The 19059-nt window shown below is 42.6% G+C and overlaps 1 protein-coding gene across 1 annotated transcript in view; it reads left to right on the top strand.

Annotated features, from left to right (window-relative positions):
- LOC143726919 (SH3 and multiple ankyrin repeat domains protein 1) overlaps nucleotides 1-18877 on the top strand; it is a 57390-nt gene extending 38513 nt beyond the window's left edge. The window contains exons 18-27 of the mRNA XM_077219249.1: nucleotides 856-991; nucleotides 1095-1175; nucleotides 2243-2266; nucleotides 2553-2612; nucleotides 2813-2928; nucleotides 4985-5108; nucleotides 11083-11330; nucleotides 11457-14155; nucleotides 15635-16735; nucleotides 17620-18877. Of these exons, the coding sequence (XP_077075364.1) occupies nucleotides 856-991; nucleotides 1095-1175; nucleotides 2243-2266; nucleotides 2553-2612; nucleotides 2813-2928; nucleotides 4985-5108; nucleotides 11083-11330; nucleotides 11457-14155; nucleotides 15635-16735; nucleotides 17620-17701 (4671 nt within the window). The 3' untranslated portion in view covers nucleotides 17702-18877. The remainder of the gene's footprint in view (nucleotides 1-855; nucleotides 992-1094; nucleotides 1176-2242; nucleotides 2267-2552; nucleotides 2613-2812; nucleotides 2929-4984; nucleotides 5109-11082; nucleotides 11331-11456; nucleotides 14156-15634; nucleotides 16736-17619) is intronic.
- Nucleotides 18878-19059: the final 182 nt, after the last annotated feature.

The following is a 19059-nucleotide window of genomic DNA, read 5'->3' as shown; positions in this document are numbered from 1 at the left end:
TGAATAGAAAGTTAAAAAGAACAGAATTTATTTGAAATAGAATCTTTTGTAATATTATAAATGTCTTTACTGTCATTTTTGATCAATTCAAAGCATCCTTGCTGAATAATAGTAATAAGTATTTAAAAAAACCTTACTGACCCCAAACCTTTGAACGGTTGCATATCTTACAAAATTTCCTAAAGGGATAGTTCACCCAAAAATGAAAATTCTGTCGTTATTTACTCACACTCATGTCGTTCCAAACTGGTAAGACTTTCGTTCATCTTCAGAACACAGATGAAGATCTTTTTAATAAAATCTGAGCTATTTCTGTCCCTCCATTGACAGCTACGCAACTACCACTTTGATGCTTCAAAAAGTTCATAAAAAGATCGTAAAACTAATACATATGAATTGAGCAGTTTAGTCCAAATTTTCTGAAGAGACTCGATAGTTTTATATGATGGACAGATTTAATTAAGTATTTTATTCACATATAAACATTGTTTAGCGAACATGAACAGAAGTTTAACCAAACCGGCTTGACGCACGAGAACAAACCATTTGCGGAAGCTCAAACGTGTTGTGTAACACGAGAATGAACCTCATTGGTTCTCACACGTCAAGCGAAAATGCTTGAGCTTCCGTTTACCACAACTGATATGTGAGTTGATTAATGTTCTCACTCAATTCACATGTATTAGTTTTGCGATCTCTTTATGAACTTTTTGAAGCATCAAAGTGGTAGTTTGGAGTTTGGAATGACATGAGGGTGAGTAATTAATGCCAGAATGATCATTTTTGGGTGAACTAACCCTTTATGTTACTATTGATTCAAAGTACAGTGTCGTCATTATCGCTGCTTTCTCACAGGTGAATGGAATCAATGTAGTGAAGGTGGGTCACAGGCAGGTGGTGAACATGATTCGCCAGGGCGGGAACAGTCTGATGGTGAAGGTCGTCATGGTTGCACGAAATCCTGAGATGGAGGAAATGCCTAAGAAGAAAGGTCAGGGTCTGCTTTTACTGTGGGTTTGTCTGTGGGAGTATGAATGAATGGCATTGCTGACAGTTTTTGATTTGATTTAATAGCGCTCTCTCCTTACCTTTAGTTCTCCAGCAAAGTAAGCGACTGACCCCTCCAGCTATAGCTCTGCGCTCCAAATCCATGACTTCAGAACTGGAGGAGATGGGTACAATCTTACAAAAACATATCCTCACCTTACATACATATACATGCATGAAATACATGTTAATATAATATAATAATATAAAATAATATAAAATTAATATCATGCATTTTCATCTTTTTGACTGATAATGTGCTTATTTTTCTCTCTTCTTTGAACACAGTGGAGAAAGGTCTGTGCAATCTCTTGTTATTTTGAACCGTTATAATATTATTTTAGAATGAATGACCTAAAACTATCCACAATTTACACCAAAAAAAAAAAAATATATATATATATATATGTATTTATATATATATATATATATATATATTATTTACAAAAAAGAATGTACTTAATTGCCACAAAAACGACTTTTGTGTGTGTGCATATATATACAGTATATATATAATTTTGTGGCAATAAAACATACCAACCACAATGTATAAATACTTCACTATTTAATAACATAGTACATTATACATATTTTTGTCATGAAAATGTCACAATGAAAAACCAAAATGAAACTTAAAACAGGCTTCATTTTTATTAAGCAAAACTGTTTTCTGAATTAAGGATAAAATATATCTCTGTTTTCTGACATGTTTCATTAAATCAACTGTTTAATCTCATCAAAATGTTGTAGAGAGTTATTTCAGTATTCCATCTTCTCATATAAAATGTTTCAAGGATATGAATTTATTATTCTGTTGGTAGTAGTAGTTGTAGTAATTACACTGTGCTTGTAACTTAACCATGTGCTACCCAGAGCTTGTGGTAGATTTTAAACAACGTACAACTGTATGTGATTTACATTAATTAGTTATGAAATGTGTTTCTGGTCAACAACAATGAAAACATGTTAAAATGTTTTTTGGCTGTCAGTTGTCTTCTCAGTTTGTTACCATGACAACTCAAAATAGATTGCAAACTTGAGAAAAATACTTGATGAGTGTCAATACTGTTACAAGAGAATCGTTTAAATTAATGAAACAAAAATAACTAAATGTGAATATATTACATTGTCATAGTGTCCAGTAAAGCGTGCACTTACAGATTGCATATGTAAGATTACTCACTTTCTGTTACAGCTGCCACCCCATGGAAGAAACCAGGTGATTTATCTTTTGATTTTGCTTTAATTGGGTATGTGGATGTCAGTTATCAAATGCATGATGATGATGATAAAATGTGTACTGTGACTGCCTCAAGTTAGCATGATTATCATATGGGTGGCATTTACTGTAAGAGCAATTCATGAAAGTTTCTCTGGGATTTATGAATGTGCCTTGTAAGATGTTTGTTTGGATTATTATGCTCAGATACATGTGTAACTGTCTCTGTCTGTGTATTTGTGTGTGAAGTTGCACATTTTTTAATGTGATTTTTCTCTATTCTCAGATCATTCAGAGAGTTCTCAAGCTCCAGAAAAGAAGAAGAGCGTCTATCAAATGGCCCTTAGTAAGAAATCTTCCTTTTAAAATCTCCTGCTATCCATTTCTCTTTATATCTTAATATATATTTTAATGTATATTATGATATATGCACATGGCTTCACCTCCAGTCTGATAATCTGTTGAATAAAAAGACCAAAAGGCAATAAATATGGTTTCATGATTTATTGCATGAATGGCGTCTTTTTTTATCCTTTCGTTCTCCAGATAAACTGGACGAGATTCTAGCCGCTGCTCAACAGACAATTAGCACATCAGACTCTCAGGGTCACAGAGGTCATGGGGGCAAGAAGGAACGAAACAAGGGCTTTAACGCTAATGAGGTAACATCTCGGTTTCATTTATCTCTTTACTGATTAACAGTGATTCATCAGTGTTGAGGAAGCTACTTTTAATGCTAGTTTGTCAAGTTACAAGTTACTCATAATTTAAACTAGTCAAAGCTACTCATCTGAAAAAGTGGAAGCTACTTAAAGGTGAAGCTACTGATGATACATTTCGTCATTTATCACCAGCATAAACTTTAACAAACTACCTTAAAAACATTGTAATGAACAGCAGCATATAGCTATATATTTCGGCATAATAAAGAAGATCTTAAATGCTGTTGAGAGACTCAAATCGGTGTACCATCCGAACAAAACAAGTCACTACAATGAATAGGACTTTCTAACATTATACATGAGAGAATTTTGGAAAAACCTGATTTTTGCATCAGCTTACTCAGCTGTAGAGTAGCATATGACATCAAAAACCACAGCTACTCGTTTGAAAAATTAGCCACAAGATAAGCTTCAAAAGAGTTATATACAGTACACAGCTTTTAAATTTGATAGCTTTGGTTGAAGAAAGGGGTTCTATATACAGGTGCTGGTCATATAATTAGAATATCATCAAAAAGTTGATTTATTTCAGTAATTCCATTCAAAAAGTGAAATTTGGATTCATTCATTACACATAGACTGATATATTTCAAATGTTTATTTAATTTAATTGTGATGATTAAAACTGACAACTAATGAAAATCCCAAATTCAGTATCTCCGAAAATTAGAATATTACTTAAGACCAATACAAAAAAAGGATTTTTAGAAATGTTGGCCAACTGAAAAGTATGAACATGAAAAGTATGAGCATGTACAGCACTCAATACTTAGTTGGGGCTCCTTTTGCCTGAATTACTGCAGCAATGCGGCGTGGCATGGAGTCGATCAGTCTGTGGCACTGCTCAGGTGTTATGAGAACCCAGGTTGCTCTGATAGTGGCCTTCAGCTCTTCTGCAATGTTGGGTCTGGCGTATCGCATCTTCCTCTTCACAATACCCCATAGATTTTCTATAGGGTTAAGGTCAGGCGAGTTTGCTGGCCAATTCAGAACAGGGAGACCATGGTCCTTAAACCAGGTACTGGTAGCTTTGGCACTGTGAGCAGGTGCCAAGTCCTGTTGGAAAATGAAATCTGCATCTCCATAAAGTTGGTCAGCAGCAGGAAGCATGAAGTGCTCTAAAACTTCCTGGTAGATGGCTGCGTTGACCTTGGACCTCAGAAAACACAGTGGATCAACACCAGCAGATGACATGGCACCCCAAACCATCACTGACTGTGGAAACTTTACACTGGACTTCAAGCAACGTGGATTCTGTGCCTCTTCTCTCTACCTCCAGACTCTGGGACCTTGATTTCCAAAGGAAATGCAAAATTTATTTTTATCAGAGAACATAACTTTGGACCACTCAGCAGCAGTCCAGTCTTTTTTGTCTTTAGCACAGACGAGACGCTTCTGACGCTGTGTCTTGTTCAAGAGTGGCTTGACACAAGGAATGCGACAGCTGAAACCAATGTCTTGCATACGTCTGTGCGTGGTGGTTCTTGAAACAGTGACTCCAGCTGCAGTCCACTCTTTGTGAATCTCCCCACATTTTTGAATGGGTATTGTTTCACAATCCTCTCCAGGGTTTTCATTAGTTGTCAGTTATAATCATCAAAAGTAAAAGGAATGAACACTTGAAATATATCAGTCACACACATATGTGTGTAATAAATGAATATAATATCCAAATTTCACTTTTTGAATGGAATTACTGAAATAAATCAACTTTTTGATGATATTCTAATTATATGACCAGCACCTGTAGTATCTTGTAACAAATGACCATTAACGTTTGTTAGCCTGATCTTAGGTGTTGAAATGCTGTGTTAGTAAGGCTTTTCACCTGGTAATAAGTGTAAGAGTGCAACAACCTCTGTGCTGCATTTGCTGAAAAAAAGTACTTTTACAAGCAGTTCATGTGTGAATATAGTGCTTTAATCCGTATTTCACTGAGGCAGCAAGGAAATGATATAAATATTTAATCCCATCAGTCTCTTTTCTTTGTCCACAGCAAACTTTTGAACCATCAGGTGTTGGCATGATGCCATCAGGGTCTGGGTATGGTTATAACCAAGCCCAGTTTTCATCAGGCCATTCAACTCAGCGTGCTATGATGATGCGTCAGAAATCCATGGGTGAGTTTAAATGCAGAAGGTGTTGAATCCATCTCTTCAGTTCATTTGCACTGTAACTAGGGCTGCACAATTAATCGAATTTGTAATCGCCATTACAATTACGGATGTCAGTTAGTTAGTTAGTTTTAGCTTATTTAGCAACTTCAAAAGAAATAAAAAAATAAAAACAATTTACAAGCAAACATAGAAACGAATATTAAATTACGGTGTAAAAGTTGCTCCACCAAAAAGGTGTCGGCTGAAGCGTATGTTTATTTTACACACAACACCAAAAAACCAAACACCAAAGTCATCTTGCGTACATAAAGAATGACTAAAGGAAGAAGAAGAAGAAGAAGTTTTATTTATATAGAGCCTTTACGTTGCTCAAGGTCGCTTTACATTGTTCACTACACTACATTTACACACCCACATACACATTACAATCACATAAGGACACATATAGTTACATTATCCGAAATACATGTTGAAATAGATGTGTTTTTAGCTGAGTCTTGAATGTAGCCACAGATGAGATATTACGAAGTGTAAGGGGTAGTGAATTCCATAATTTAGGAGCATTAACACTAAATGACCTTCCACCTACAGTAGACAACCTGAAATGAGGAATGGACAATAAACCAAGTTCAGCTGATCTAAGGGACCGGGCAGGGCGGTAAGAGTAAAGTAAATCAGACAGATATGGAGGTGCAAGACCATTTAATACCTTAAACGTTAGAAGTAATACCTTAAAGTGAATACGTGATGCCACGGGTAGCCAGTGAAGGTCATGAAGCAGAGGAGTAATGTGAGCAGAACTCTTGCTGCTGAGATTTGAACATACTGTAATCTTGCAGTAAGTTTTTTGGGCAGACCTAGAAATAGAGCATTGCAATAATCCAGACGTGGGATGGCTTATCAGAGCTGGTGTTAAGATAAATTTGAATGTCATCAGCATAGCAATGAAATTGAAGTCTATGCCTGCGTATGATGTCACCAAGTGGATATATATAGATGATGAACAATAGTGGGCCAAGAACTGAAACTTGAGGAGCAACAAGAAGAAGCTAAATTCATTCAGCTTTGTATAATGTAATCATTTTTTTTTATTTTATAATTTGATGTCACATGTGACGGTGAGCGGAAGCTATAAAAGGGAACCGGATCATAACAATGTCAGCTTTCTGTTTTTCAGCGAAGCGCTCTGTGTGACTGTTTGTCTTATTTGGTGTTGTATTGTAGTTATCCCTTCCCTATATATATATATAACCAATGGCAGAGAAACAATTCAGGCAGTGTGCGTCCCCTTGTCCGTGCTTTTTGAGCGAGGGTGACACACACTCTCTCTGTTTTGTTTGTCTGGGAGTGGAGCATGCACGGGCAGCGCTCGAGGGCGCTGTCTGTGCTAACTGTGATCTCATGCCCCTGAGAACGCTCCGCTCCCGCCTGAGCCTGTTCGATGAGGCAGGCCAGGCACGCGCTCCCCGTGGATCAGGTCCCGTGTTTGTCGAGGCAACACGGCGCTTGCATTCATGGGGATCGCAGAGGGATCTGGCCGAGGATGTTGAGACGGCTTCGGCCCTTTCTCAACATTCATCGGTCAGTTCTCGTGGTCTCGCTCACGGTTCGGAAGCCTGCCCAGCGGCTTCTTCCGCCCATGAACGAGACCCGGTGCTCGAATTATCTGCCTCCGAGGAGGTGGATATTTTGAGCATCGATGCAGGAGAATGTGGGGATCTGCCATCACATTCCCCTGCATCTGAGGAGCTGCTGGAGGTTGTGACTAGGGCTGTGGCCAAATTAAATATCGACTGGCCACCAGAAAAGCAGGAAGAGACAGTAAAAAGCAAGCTTGATGAGCGCTTCCTGCAAGCCCGGTCACAGCCTTCGCGCCAGAGCCTCCCGTTCTTTAACGATCTCCACACCGAGGTGTCGAGATCGTGGAACAAGCCCTTCTCCTCTCGACTGTCTAGCCCCAATATAAATATATATGCTTCAATAATGGGGTCGAGAGAGATGGGCTATGGGACGATGCCTCGGGTTGGGGACAGGGACAGGGCCTTCCTCCTCGACACCCCGATTTCGTCTTCTGGCCTCTTTGGCGACGCAGTCAGCACTGTCGTCGAGAGGTTTCAGGAGACGAAACGGCAGTCAGCCGCAATAAACCAACTTATCCCCCGGAGTCGTTCCAAGTCTCGTGGGGCTGCTGCCAGGGGGCAGGCCCACGAGGCTGCCGCCAGCTCCTCACACCTGCAACAGCAGAGAGAGAGTGTTGCTTCTCGTGCTCCCCCGTAAAGGGCCTGGAGCCAGAGGCAACACTATCAGCCAAAGCCTTCCAAGCCTAGGACAGATCTGAGGACTGTCATTCAGGCTAGGAAGGCTTCGGCGAAGAGGCCCTGACATGTGGCACAGGCCTCTGAGGGTGGTCCCCCCCGCGATCGAGTATCAACAACTCACTCCTTCGCGGAGCCCTCAGGAAATCGATGTTTGCTTCCCGCCGCTAAGAGCGCCTCGGGACGCATCGGTTTCCAGCGAACGCATATCATACTGTCCGCCCAAAATTGGCGGCCCTGTCCAGTTCGCTTCCTCTCCCGAGGCCTGCAGAAAAATTAAATCGGTTAGTTCCTGCCAGTCAAATGCTTCAGGTCACCGATATATCGAATTTAACAACAGAGGCCAGTCCCGAGAGACTGGTCCCCCTAGTAGATTATCTAGACACCTGGAAGGGTCTTCAAAATATATCTCAATGGGTCCTGCACACAGTAGAACGGGGGTACAAAATTCAGTTCGAATATCGCCCGCCCAGGTTCAGCGGGGTAGTAAACACACTGGTCAGTCCCGAGCAGGGTCTGGTTATGGAACAGGAAGTTCAGTCCCTCTTAGCGAAGGAGGCCATAGAGTATGTTCCTCCTCAAGAGCGAGAAGCCGGGTTCTACAGCCGGTACTTCATAGTTCCCAAGAAGGATGGGGGATTACGTCCTATTATAGATCTCAGGGTATTAAACCGGTCTCTGAGGAGATACAGGTTCAAAATGTTAACAATACCTATTATTGTGAGTCAGATCAGATCCGAGGACTGGTTTCTCACGATAGATCTAAAAGATGCTTACTTCCACATATCCATCCTTCCACGACACAGGAAGTTCCTAAGGTTTGCTTTCGGGGGAACGACTTACCAATACAGGGTTCTTCCTTTCGGCCTAGCATTGTCACCTCGCACCTTCACGAAATGCATGGATGCTGCCCTTGCTCCATTAAGACTTCAAGGCATTCGCATCCTCAATTATATCGACGACTGGCTTATCCTGGCACAGTCAGAGGAGATGGCGGTTCAACATCGATATGTTGTTCTGTACCATCTAAGGTGCTTGGGACTAAGACTCAATGTCAAGAAGAGTTCTTTGGTGCCTCTAACAAAAACTACTTTTCTGGGGGTAATTTGGGACTCAACTGAGATGCGGACACAGCTGTCTCCCGCTCGTATGAATACCATCTTGACTACAATCTCGAGCCTCAGGCTAGGCCAAACCATCACGGTCAAGCATTTTCAAAGGGTGCTGGGTCTCCTGGCGGCAGCGTCTAACGTAATTCCTTTTGGCCTGCTGCATATGCGAGCCCTACAGTGGTGGCTCAGAACCAGAGGGTTTTCCCCGAGGGGGAACCCATTTCACACTATCAAGGTAACGCGCAGATGCCTTCGTTCTTTGGTAATGTGGAGGAAACCCTAGTTCCTGTCCCTAGGTCCTGTGTTGGGAGCACCATGTCAAAGAAAGATTGTGACTACGGATGCTTCTCTCACAGGCTGGGTGCGGTTATGGAAGGCCGCTACACCAGGGGTCTCTGGAAGGACCACCATCACTCTTGGCACATCAACTGCCTGGAGATGCTGGCTGTGATTCTGGCTCTCAGACACTTCCTTCCAGACCTTTTAGGTCATCATGTCCTAATTCGGACAGACAATACGTCGGTGGTCTCTTATATAAATCGTCAGGGGGGCCTGAGATCGCGCCCTCTATGCAGATTGGCGCATCAGGTCTTCCTGTGGTCCCAGGGCAAACTTCTCTCAGTCAGAGCGATGTTTATCCCTGGGGTCAGCAATGTGGGAGCAGACATCCTGTCGAGGTAGGGGCTGAAGCCCGGGGAGTGGAGACTCCACCCCGAGTCGGTGGAGCTAATATGGAAGGAGTTTGGACAAGCGGAAGTGGAACTATTTGCCTCTCACGAGAACACTCACTGTCCACTCTGGTTCTCTCTCTCGCATCCAGCTCCCCTGGGGCTGGATGCGATGGTGCAGATGTGGCCGAGACTACGTCTGTACGCATTTCCCCCGATCGCTCTGCTCCCAGGGGTTCTAGAGAGGGTCCGGCGTTACGGGATCAGCTTACTCCTAGTAGCCCCGTACTGGCCGGCCCGAGTATGGTTTTCGGACATCATGGTCCTTCTAGCAGGCCCTCCGTGGCAAATTCCGATCAGGATAGACCTTCTTTCTCAGGCCAGGGCCACAATATTTCACCCTCGGCCGGAATTTTGGAAACTCTAGGTCTGGCCCCTGAGGGGGATCAGCACATAAATGTTGGTCTCTCAACCGAGGTTGTTGAGACCAATCTAAACTCTAGAGCCCCCTCCACAAGGAAACTATATGCATTAAAATGGAATGTGTTTAACTTATGGTGTAGAGAACTTCAGTTGGACCCAGTTAACTGCCCAGTTGCTTCAGAGCTGGAGTTCCTCCAGAGTCGCTTTTCTAACGGACTCTCCCCGTCCACGCTTCAGGTCTATGTGGCGGCCATAGCTGCCTTCCACATGCCTCTAGGGGTGGGAACCTTGGGTAGACACCCACTTATTATACGTTTTCTTCGTGGAGCTAGGAGGATGAGGCCTGTCATCCAGTCCAGGGTTCCCACTTGGGACCTGACAGTGGTCCTCGAGGGGTTATCCCTGGCACCCTTCGAACCATTGGATGAGGTGTCTGAGAAATTTATTTCCTTTAAATATTATTCTTGACGCAGCGTCTCGTTCCCTTCTCAGGGAACAAGGGTTACAGTCGTAACCCGAGACGATTAACATGTTTTTAGTTCATGATCGAGACTATTTCACAGTTTAACCCCCTGAACAGACAGACTTTTCTGTTTGACGTTGCTTCTGATCTGTGGTTTAACATGAACATGAGTGTTCCTCTGAGCTCATAAGGAGTAGATTTCATCTGAAACAGGTTTTGGAAACAGTCTGGAAATGTATTATTTATTATTTTAAACATTATTTTGGCTATTTTAAATTCTACTAAGTCATTACATTTTAATAGGTTGGAGTTTATGAATAGCTTGTTTATTTGATGATAATAATCTGTTTTATTTGTAATTCTTATTGTGAATTTTTGCGGAATAACAGTTGGTTTTATTGTTGTTTTTTATGTATTTCCCCAGATCTCTATGCAATATGTTATGTATGGCACTATTAGAGACTGGTATAGTATGTTTAGGGCCTTTGAATCAAGAATGTATTTTTTTTTGGACAGGATAGCAAGAGTTTTTGAAATTTATGACTTTATGTAGGTTATGTGGGATTTCCAACTGAGAATGTGGTCAATAATGACACCACGGGATTTAGTTTCACTTACCATTTCTAGTTCAGTCATTTCAATTCTGATCTAGACCTTTGTATTTATTTTTTTATTACTAAATAAAATAAATGTAGTTTTATTTATATTTAATGACAATTTATTAACATCGAACCATTTTTTAAATGTTTTAATTTCTGCTTCCACTGTGTCCAGAAGCTGTCCCAAATTTTGATCAGAGCAAAATCGAGTTGTATCATCTGTAAATAAGACACAATTTAATTGAGTAGACACCTTACAAATGTCATTGATATATAATAAAAATTACTTTGGTCCAAGGACTGATCCTTGTGTGACCTCACAAAGTGAGCCTCTGCAGCCGTGACCTGTCGTTTGTGAATTGCACAAACTTTATTTCTGCATGTCTTCTCTCCAAAGGAGTTACAGAAGAGGAGAGGGTACATCTCCATCCTCCTACTATGAAGTTGTCCCGTAGTCTTTCTGTGCCTGGACCAGAGGACATTCCCCCTCCACCCGACACCTCAGCGCCTGAGCCGCCCCTGTCTGCCGGTGGCCACACAGATAGGAGAGCAGCACCAACACATTTTTATGCTGTTCCTCCTCTGCCTCCATCACACCACCCGCCTCACACCCAGACACAGCACAGGGTCCCACCCAACCGCAGGGTAAGAGGTTGTTACCATAGGTTAAAGGTCCCAAGAACTGGCATCGGTCATAGGCTTTCTTGTATTTTCCTTTACATATATTTCCAAAAAAAGAGTATTAAATCTTAGAAATATTGTGTTTTACAGGCTGAAACTGATACCAGCAAGATGGGAGGAGCAAGAATGGGTGGCATGAGACGTGGCCATAGCAACGCCACACCTCCTTCTGATGTGGGCGCCAAACAGTCCACCACACAGCGTAACCAAGCAGTGGCTAAGATTGCAAGTCGGCAAGGTGGGAAGGGGCTATTGATGAAGCAGCGAAAGGTGGAGGAGACAACAGGCAGAGAAAAATTGCAGAAAAGTTCCATTTCGATCCCAACGATTATTGTTAAAGCGCCATCTACCAGCAGTTCTGGGCACAGTAGCCGTGCAAGCAGTGAGGATACAGAACTGTCTCCTGAGATGAATGAAGAGCAGGAAGAGGATAAGCCTCAAAACCCAGTTATGGCTCCTACGCCCACTCCACCTCCACCACCTAATATCCCAGGTAAACTGGAAACACTGGGCAGGAGCACAGCACAGCGGGAACGTGAACGCTTCCGTGATTCCCGTCGGAAAAGCGCCTCATTTTACTACTCCTCTGAGGAGGACATTTTAGATGAGAAGGAGTCTGCTCAAACTCCACTGGAGGTCAACACCACCTCTCGTTTGCGCTCTTCTAAATCTATTGATGAGGGATTGATCTCTGGTGATGCCTTAAGCATGCCGCCTGCGTTTGGGTTGCCGCAGTACGCATCAGCTACACCTCATCAAGCGACTACCTTCATCCACCCATTGACGGGAAAAGTTCTCGACCCAACAAGCCCACTTGGACTCGCGCTGGCAGCACGTGAGCGAGCGCTAAAAGACGACCACCGTACACGTAGAGAGGAACGGCACTTCGGTCGCCAGCTGTCCAGCACTGGAGTTTTTCCTTCTGCAGTCTCCCCTCCAAACCAAAAGCCTGTTCCTCCATTCTACATATACCAATCACACACCTCACTCTACCTTAGTGGTGCCTCTCCAACAACAGGTGGGCCAGGCCCACAGAGTCGCCCCCAGTCTCCTCGAATGCTGCGATTGACTGGTGGTGGGACGGGGAGCTTGGAATGGAATGAACAGAACCTTATGGATAGAGAGGAAAGAGGGGCACCAAAGGTGCGGTTTACAGATAATCAAGCCAGTCAGTACCAGTCTCACCCTCAGGACAGGGACAACAGAGCCAGTCAGTACCACACTTACCTGCGGGAAAGAGAGAGAGAAGGGCACAAGAGGATACCGCCCAAGCCTCCTCCCCGCAGGCCTTCCCACATCGATAAGGAGAGTGACACAGCTGACAAAAGTCCCATCAGTAATTCCCAGGATGACAGGGGAGGACAGAAGATGGGAGAGAGTGGGATGGAAAAGGAGGGAGAGAAGGATGTGAAGATAGGGGGAAATCTAAGGGTTGGAGAGGGTGGAGATGTGATGATGCTTCCACCTCCTGCTCCATCTGTGGATGTGGATGATGAGTTTGTGTTTGCAGAGCCCCTACCTCCCCCTATACAGTTTGCAAACGGAATAGAAATAGACAACCATGGAACAACAGAATATAATCAACAACAACAACAGAAGGAGCTGTCAGGATCTCAGTCACTCAATGACCAACAGTCCCTGCAAATGCTTTCCAATCCCCCGCAAGATGCCATGTCTCTACCAGACAACATGCATGCTGACTCACAGCAGACACCCATCCATCCTTCTGCTGTAGTACATCCATATCTTTTCCCAACGTCTTCTCTAATCCTCCCTCCACAGCTGTGTCCTAAAATACCTCCTGCAAACCCTCCTCAGTCTCAACCCTCTGGCTATTCCCAGCACCCAAACACTGGCCAACCCCAACCTTTACCCTCGCCACAAGCGGGAGACTCTGCCACTTCTAGTCTTACATCTTATGACAGTGAGGTGGCCAATCTGACTCAGTCAGCTCTCTCCCCATCTCTTCCTTCTCCTCAGATTTTCCCTCTTTCGAGTTCCCCTTCCGCCCCAGCCACCACCTCCTCATCTGACCCTATGTCATTGCATCGTCCTCTACCAGTTTTCTATCAACACCAAGGTCACACTAATGTGTCTCTGTCGTATTCCACCATGGCTGCACCTGCTGCTGTAATGACCGTCACCACAACTATACCTTTGGAAAGTACATCAGTTATAGCAAGTGATCGACTTCCTCCGGCACTTAAGGGGCATGATTGGTTGGAGGCTGTGGTTGATTCTGGAATTGAGGAACTGGAGAGTCATAGCATCAGTGATCACCACATGGAAAACTTTGCTGAAAGAATGGATCGAGAAGGAGGCCAAGAGAAGGAGAGGGAAGGAAGGCGAGAGAGTATGGAGAGCGGTATAGTAGGGGATGGTTTCAAAGGAGACCGAAGAGTGTCCCTGGATTTGACTCTTTCTCAGACCGATAAGTTCGCTCAAAAAACACACAAACCGCACATACATAAATCCAAACCTCCAAACCAGCCACTAGCTAAACCACACACTCAAAATATGTTAAAATACCACACACACACACAGAATGGGCGAACCGGACCACCACTACAGCGGCAGGCTAGCACTGCTCCCAACATGTACAGGTCAAGGGAAGAGGAGGAGCAAGAACAGGGAAGAGTAGGTGATGCTGAAGTGAAGATTCCAGCGTTTATGGATCGACGTCTGAACTCTCCTCTCTCCAATGTTAAGGCCAGCATCATAAATGAACTCAGCAGTAAACTACAACAGCTTGGTGGCTGGCAGGGTCAGGGACCACCGCCAAATCATAGGTGAGACATCTCGTGAAAACAATCACACACATAGACACACATTCTTACTAATAATACAGTACAGCATTTGCAAGTACCTGAATTTTTGCATTGATAATGAAGTCACAATTATAGACAAATACAGTCTGGATAAACTAACGCATGCAACCATTTATTTTTCAAATAAACAACCATTTGAACAAATCCTGGAACTTACTCTGTTTGTGCTATGGACAGAGGTGTAAAGTCCAGGGGTCAGAAAGTAAAAGTCCTACCATGGGCCCTATCTTGCACCCGGCGCAAATGACTTTGTACACTGACGCATGTATCATTCCTATTTTGCACCCGCGCAAAGCGGACTTTTCCCTCCACAGACACACGTCGGTTAACTAAGAAATACACTTGCGCTCCCCGGGGCGGTTCAGCGCAAAGAGGAGGCGTGTTCCGGCGCAAACTTTCCCTCATGCTGTTTTGCTATTCTATAAAACAATTGCGCCACTGACCAGAAAAAAACTAGTCTAAAGTCAATGGCGCGTTGCGCGTACATTCAGATGCTATTTTAAGCGCGCATGCTTGGCCATAATACAGAGTGTGTGTGAACAACGCGCATACACTGTAGATGATTCTCTCATCTACACAGATGCATTTAACTTTTTGCAAATGATACATTATTATAAGGAAAAATATTAAAACACGAGGGAAATCATTGTTGTGTCCATGACGATGGGGAAAATAGGCATAAAGCTTACACATTTACCCAAATTATTATATGCATGTTTAACCAAAGCTAATTTGGGTGGGTTTGTCCATTCCCCAATGTCACTTCTCTTTCTTTTACGGCCCTGACGAGAACATCGATCTCCTCGGCTGTGAACCGATTCTGAAGCGTGCCTGTTAAATGCGCCGTTATAATAGTATTGCGCCATGGAACAAGCGTACCTCTTTCATCATGCTCTTAAAGGGAATGTGATATAAAGCTCTTATTGGTTTGTTTCGTGTTACGCCCAAACCACACCTATGAATAATGAAGCTACTTCAGACCAACCCCTTTTAGATTTGCGCCAGGCGCAAGAGGCATTTATCCTGCCGGGAAAATAGCAACAGCGCCGGGATCCGCCCACAAAGTTACTTGCGCTTTGCGCTTTGACACTTGCGTTTCAGATCGTTAAAATAGGGCCCCATATGTTTATTCCACCTATGAACTCAGCCAGCTGATTTCACTATTTAGTTCTATCTCCTGGCTGAAAAACTGTGCTAATTAGCAAATCCAGGTGATTGGAACAAAATACTGAGGAGGACTTTTACTTTCTGAACCTGGACTTTACGCCTCTGGCTATGGACATGAATGATACCTCAAATCATAGCAACCCAACAAGTTAAAATCTCTCAGTTCTCTTTGCTTACCACACACAACACCTTAGCATTGTTGTGGTGAACTTTTTTCAGTGGCATGCATCTTACTGATGACCTTTTTTCTGTCTTTTATTTTCTCTTTCTCAGGTTTCCAGGTGATCCCTCCTCTGGCTGTGCACCTCTCATCCCTGCTTCTGTTCAGTCTCTCCAACGCTCCTACTCTCCAAACCTGCCCTCTAACTCTTTAACATCTAACTGCCCCGCTGTGGCTCTGAACCCTGTACCTTTGTCTCCTCTTCCTGTAACAGCTCTAACCCCAACCTTAATCCCGATCCCATTACCTCTAACCCCAACCCCAGCTCCACCCCCTCTCAAAGACTGGACACCATCTAATTCTCCCATTTCTTTTCCTCACGGTATTTTGTCCCCTCCATCACTGCCCCACACCCCCCTTTCTCCTCTTTCCCTGGCTCATGCACCCCTCTCTCCTCCATCATTACCTCATCCTCCCATTTCCCCAATATCTCTCTCTCATGCACCCATATCACCTTCCTCTGTCTCTTATCCACCGCTCTCTCCATCCTATTCCCCCTATCCCTTGTCTCCTAAACTTCGCTCTAAGTATCGTGGAAAGGTTTCCGAGTTTCAGTTCTCCGGGCCAGAGCTGCGGCGTTCTGAATCTCATTCATTCACTCAGCGCCGTCGAGCGCCCAGTCCCCTCATCTCCTGTTCGGACCACCCACAGCCTGGACCTCCTCGTCCATCCTCGCTCCCTCTCTTTCCATCTGCGCCTCTTTACAGCTCTCTTTTTGAAATCCAACCCCCTTTAACACCCCCATTGGGAGTCGCCCATCAATATTCAGACCAGTTTTTCCCCCAAACTTCTCCTCTCTTCCCGCTCCCATCTCCGGTGGCTCCTCCTAACCCTGCACTTGTCTCTAGGTCACTCTCCCCTACCAACTACCTGTCTGGAGGCTCCTCCCCATCTTGTATGGGCTACCCGCCCTTAACGCTGCCTCCACCCAATCAGCCATTTGTGTCTAAGCCCCTCCCCTACTGGAGCAAATATGATGTTGCTGATTGGCTGACTTACCTGAATCTGGCAGAGCATCGGGAACGTTTTCTCGACAACGAGATTGATGGCTCCCACCTGCCATCTCTGACAAAAGAGGACTTCCTGGATCTGGGTGTGAGTCGGGTCGGACATCGCATGAACATTGAGCGTGCGCTTAAGAGACTTACTGACAGGTGAGATAGGAAGATGAGAAAAGGAGGGGAAATGAAAGGTAGATTCAGACGAGGACCTGATGAACAAGCAAAAGAACATTAGAAAGCAAACTAGACAGAAGTAGTGAGGGGGAAATTATTTTTTTTTTTAAACTGGAAAAAAGCCTTTACATTTGTTTTTCTAAACGTGGTCCACCATTTCATTAAAAATTAGCTCTGCATGGATATTTCTGCCTGCAGCTTTACTCGACAAATAAATAGTCTGCCCTCAATGTATTTGTATGCTTAAGGTGAAGATTAGTTAAGGAAAACTTAATTTGATCACAAAACCAATTTCTTGAGACTGTGACCTTCATGTATACGTTTTATTTTGCACTACCAGCCAAAGGTTTGTACATCTTCTCATTCTTTATGTACATTTTTCTAATTTTAGCGTTATAGTAAAGTATGAAAACTATTAAATAATACAAATGGAAATATTTCTATAATGTGACTAAATAGGTTTTCACATTTGTTTCTAGTTTCTATTTTTTTATTTAAACAGAGAGAAGCCTTTAGATCAACCTAAAATCAGCTCAAAAGATACATAAAATCAGTCAAGTGTGTCTAAACCTTTCACTGGTAGTGTATATTATAAATGCATTGAGTTATTATTTTTTTTTATACTCCATTTAAGACCACACCAATCAATTGAATTACGTCTCACTCCTTTTGTTAAACATGGCATTTATTTAAAATTGCACAACTGACACATGCCCTATAATTACATACTGCACACTAATGTAACTAATTGCTTTTTGAATGCCAAATTCTTCAGCTTAGTCTCTAGATGATCAAGCACTTTCATTTCTTATACCTCATGCTCTGCCTCCTTTCTTTTCCTTTCCTCCTTCCATGTTTTCTAGGCTCTCCTCTGCTTTCTCTGTCACCACTGTTTCTTCTGAAGGGCAGAACGAACGCATGAGAGATGATACGACTCAGAGCTAGAGGAGAATTAGAGAGAACTAGTTAGAGGATAGAAAGAAAGAAAGAATGTGGTTAGACAAAAAGCACTTGTGATGAAAGGGAACGACTTCCACTGAAGGACAGAGATGGGGATGATTGCATAGGAGAAGTGCTATGAAATACTCAAACACTCTTGCCGAGTGAAAGCTAAAGTCATCGTCTTCGTCGTTCTGAGCAAATGTTTGTCATCTCAGCTGAAGCCAGATGGGCAAACTTCTTCAGCCAATCAGAGACACACAAAGAATGTACTTCTTTCATTGTTTTTTGGGATGACTATATCAAAAAGTGTAATGAATTTTAGTAATATTATATTATTATATTGATAAAAAAGAGGCTACTGTGCATATTTTAGCATCATGACGTACAGGCTTTGATTCATCTGATAATATGATGATTAAGGTCAACATGAAATCTGAATAGACCCCGTTTACTTTTTTAATACACATTTCCAGTGCACATTATTCCAAAGAAAACAAATGTAATTTTCCTTTTTGGCTGACGTCATCAAGCTCTCTTATTTTTAACCATCAGTCAGTCATGTCATGTAGACTTTTCACCATCCAATCAATTTGCGATAGATAAAATCAAGCCTGGCCTTACATTTTTATTATTGAATGTCCTTTTTTAAATCGGAAAATATGTTGGATTATGAAAGAAAAATGGGTTACAAACTATTTCGTGTTGACTTTAAGCACTAAAAGCTAAACAAAAAAACAGTCATCGTAATGCCAATAATAACCATATAAGGATTAAGTATGTAAGCATTTCAATACCATAAGCAGAATCAGTCTTCCAAAGATCAGAACACAATGAAAGAACCCATCGTTTATATTGCTTAAGTGCGCTCTTTTTATCCTACACACACATACACACAAACACGGACTGTGTGTGTATGTCTGTGTTTTGTGATGGTGGTGGTGGTTGTTTTATAGGAGTAAAGCATAACTCCATTTCATTTGAAAATATATTTAAGGAATTAGAAACAAAGGAAATATATATATGAATATATGTGTGCGTGTGTGTATGGAAATGAATGCAGAATTAAAGTATATATATATAAATATCAGATATTTATATTGTTCTGTACAATAATTGATGATTATGATGATACATAAGCTCTGCTTAAGAGGTTTGAATAAATTATTCTCGTTGAATTTATTCTCATCTGTTCTTGAGAAACAATCGTACGCAAAACATAAAGTGCCCCCCCCCCCCCCATTTTTTTTAGCCATTTTTGCAGCTTAACAGCCTGTTTTCACTGTGTGCTTTATTAATTGTATGCTTGAACATTGTTCCATGGAAGAAACAACCATTAGGGTGAGTATATAATGTCATTTTTT

The sequence above is a fragment of the Siphateles boraxobius genome, unplaced genomic scaffold, assembly GCF_051911475.1.
Source record: "Siphateles boraxobius isolate OS27281-9 unplaced genomic scaffold, OSU_SipBor_1 12, whole genome shotgun sequence".
Taxonomy (NCBI): Eukaryota; Metazoa; Chordata; class Actinopteri; order Cypriniformes; family Leuciscidae; genus Siphateles; species Siphateles boraxobius.
Note: the sequence above shows the minus strand (reverse complement) of the source record. Positions and strands in the feature narration are given on the sequence as shown.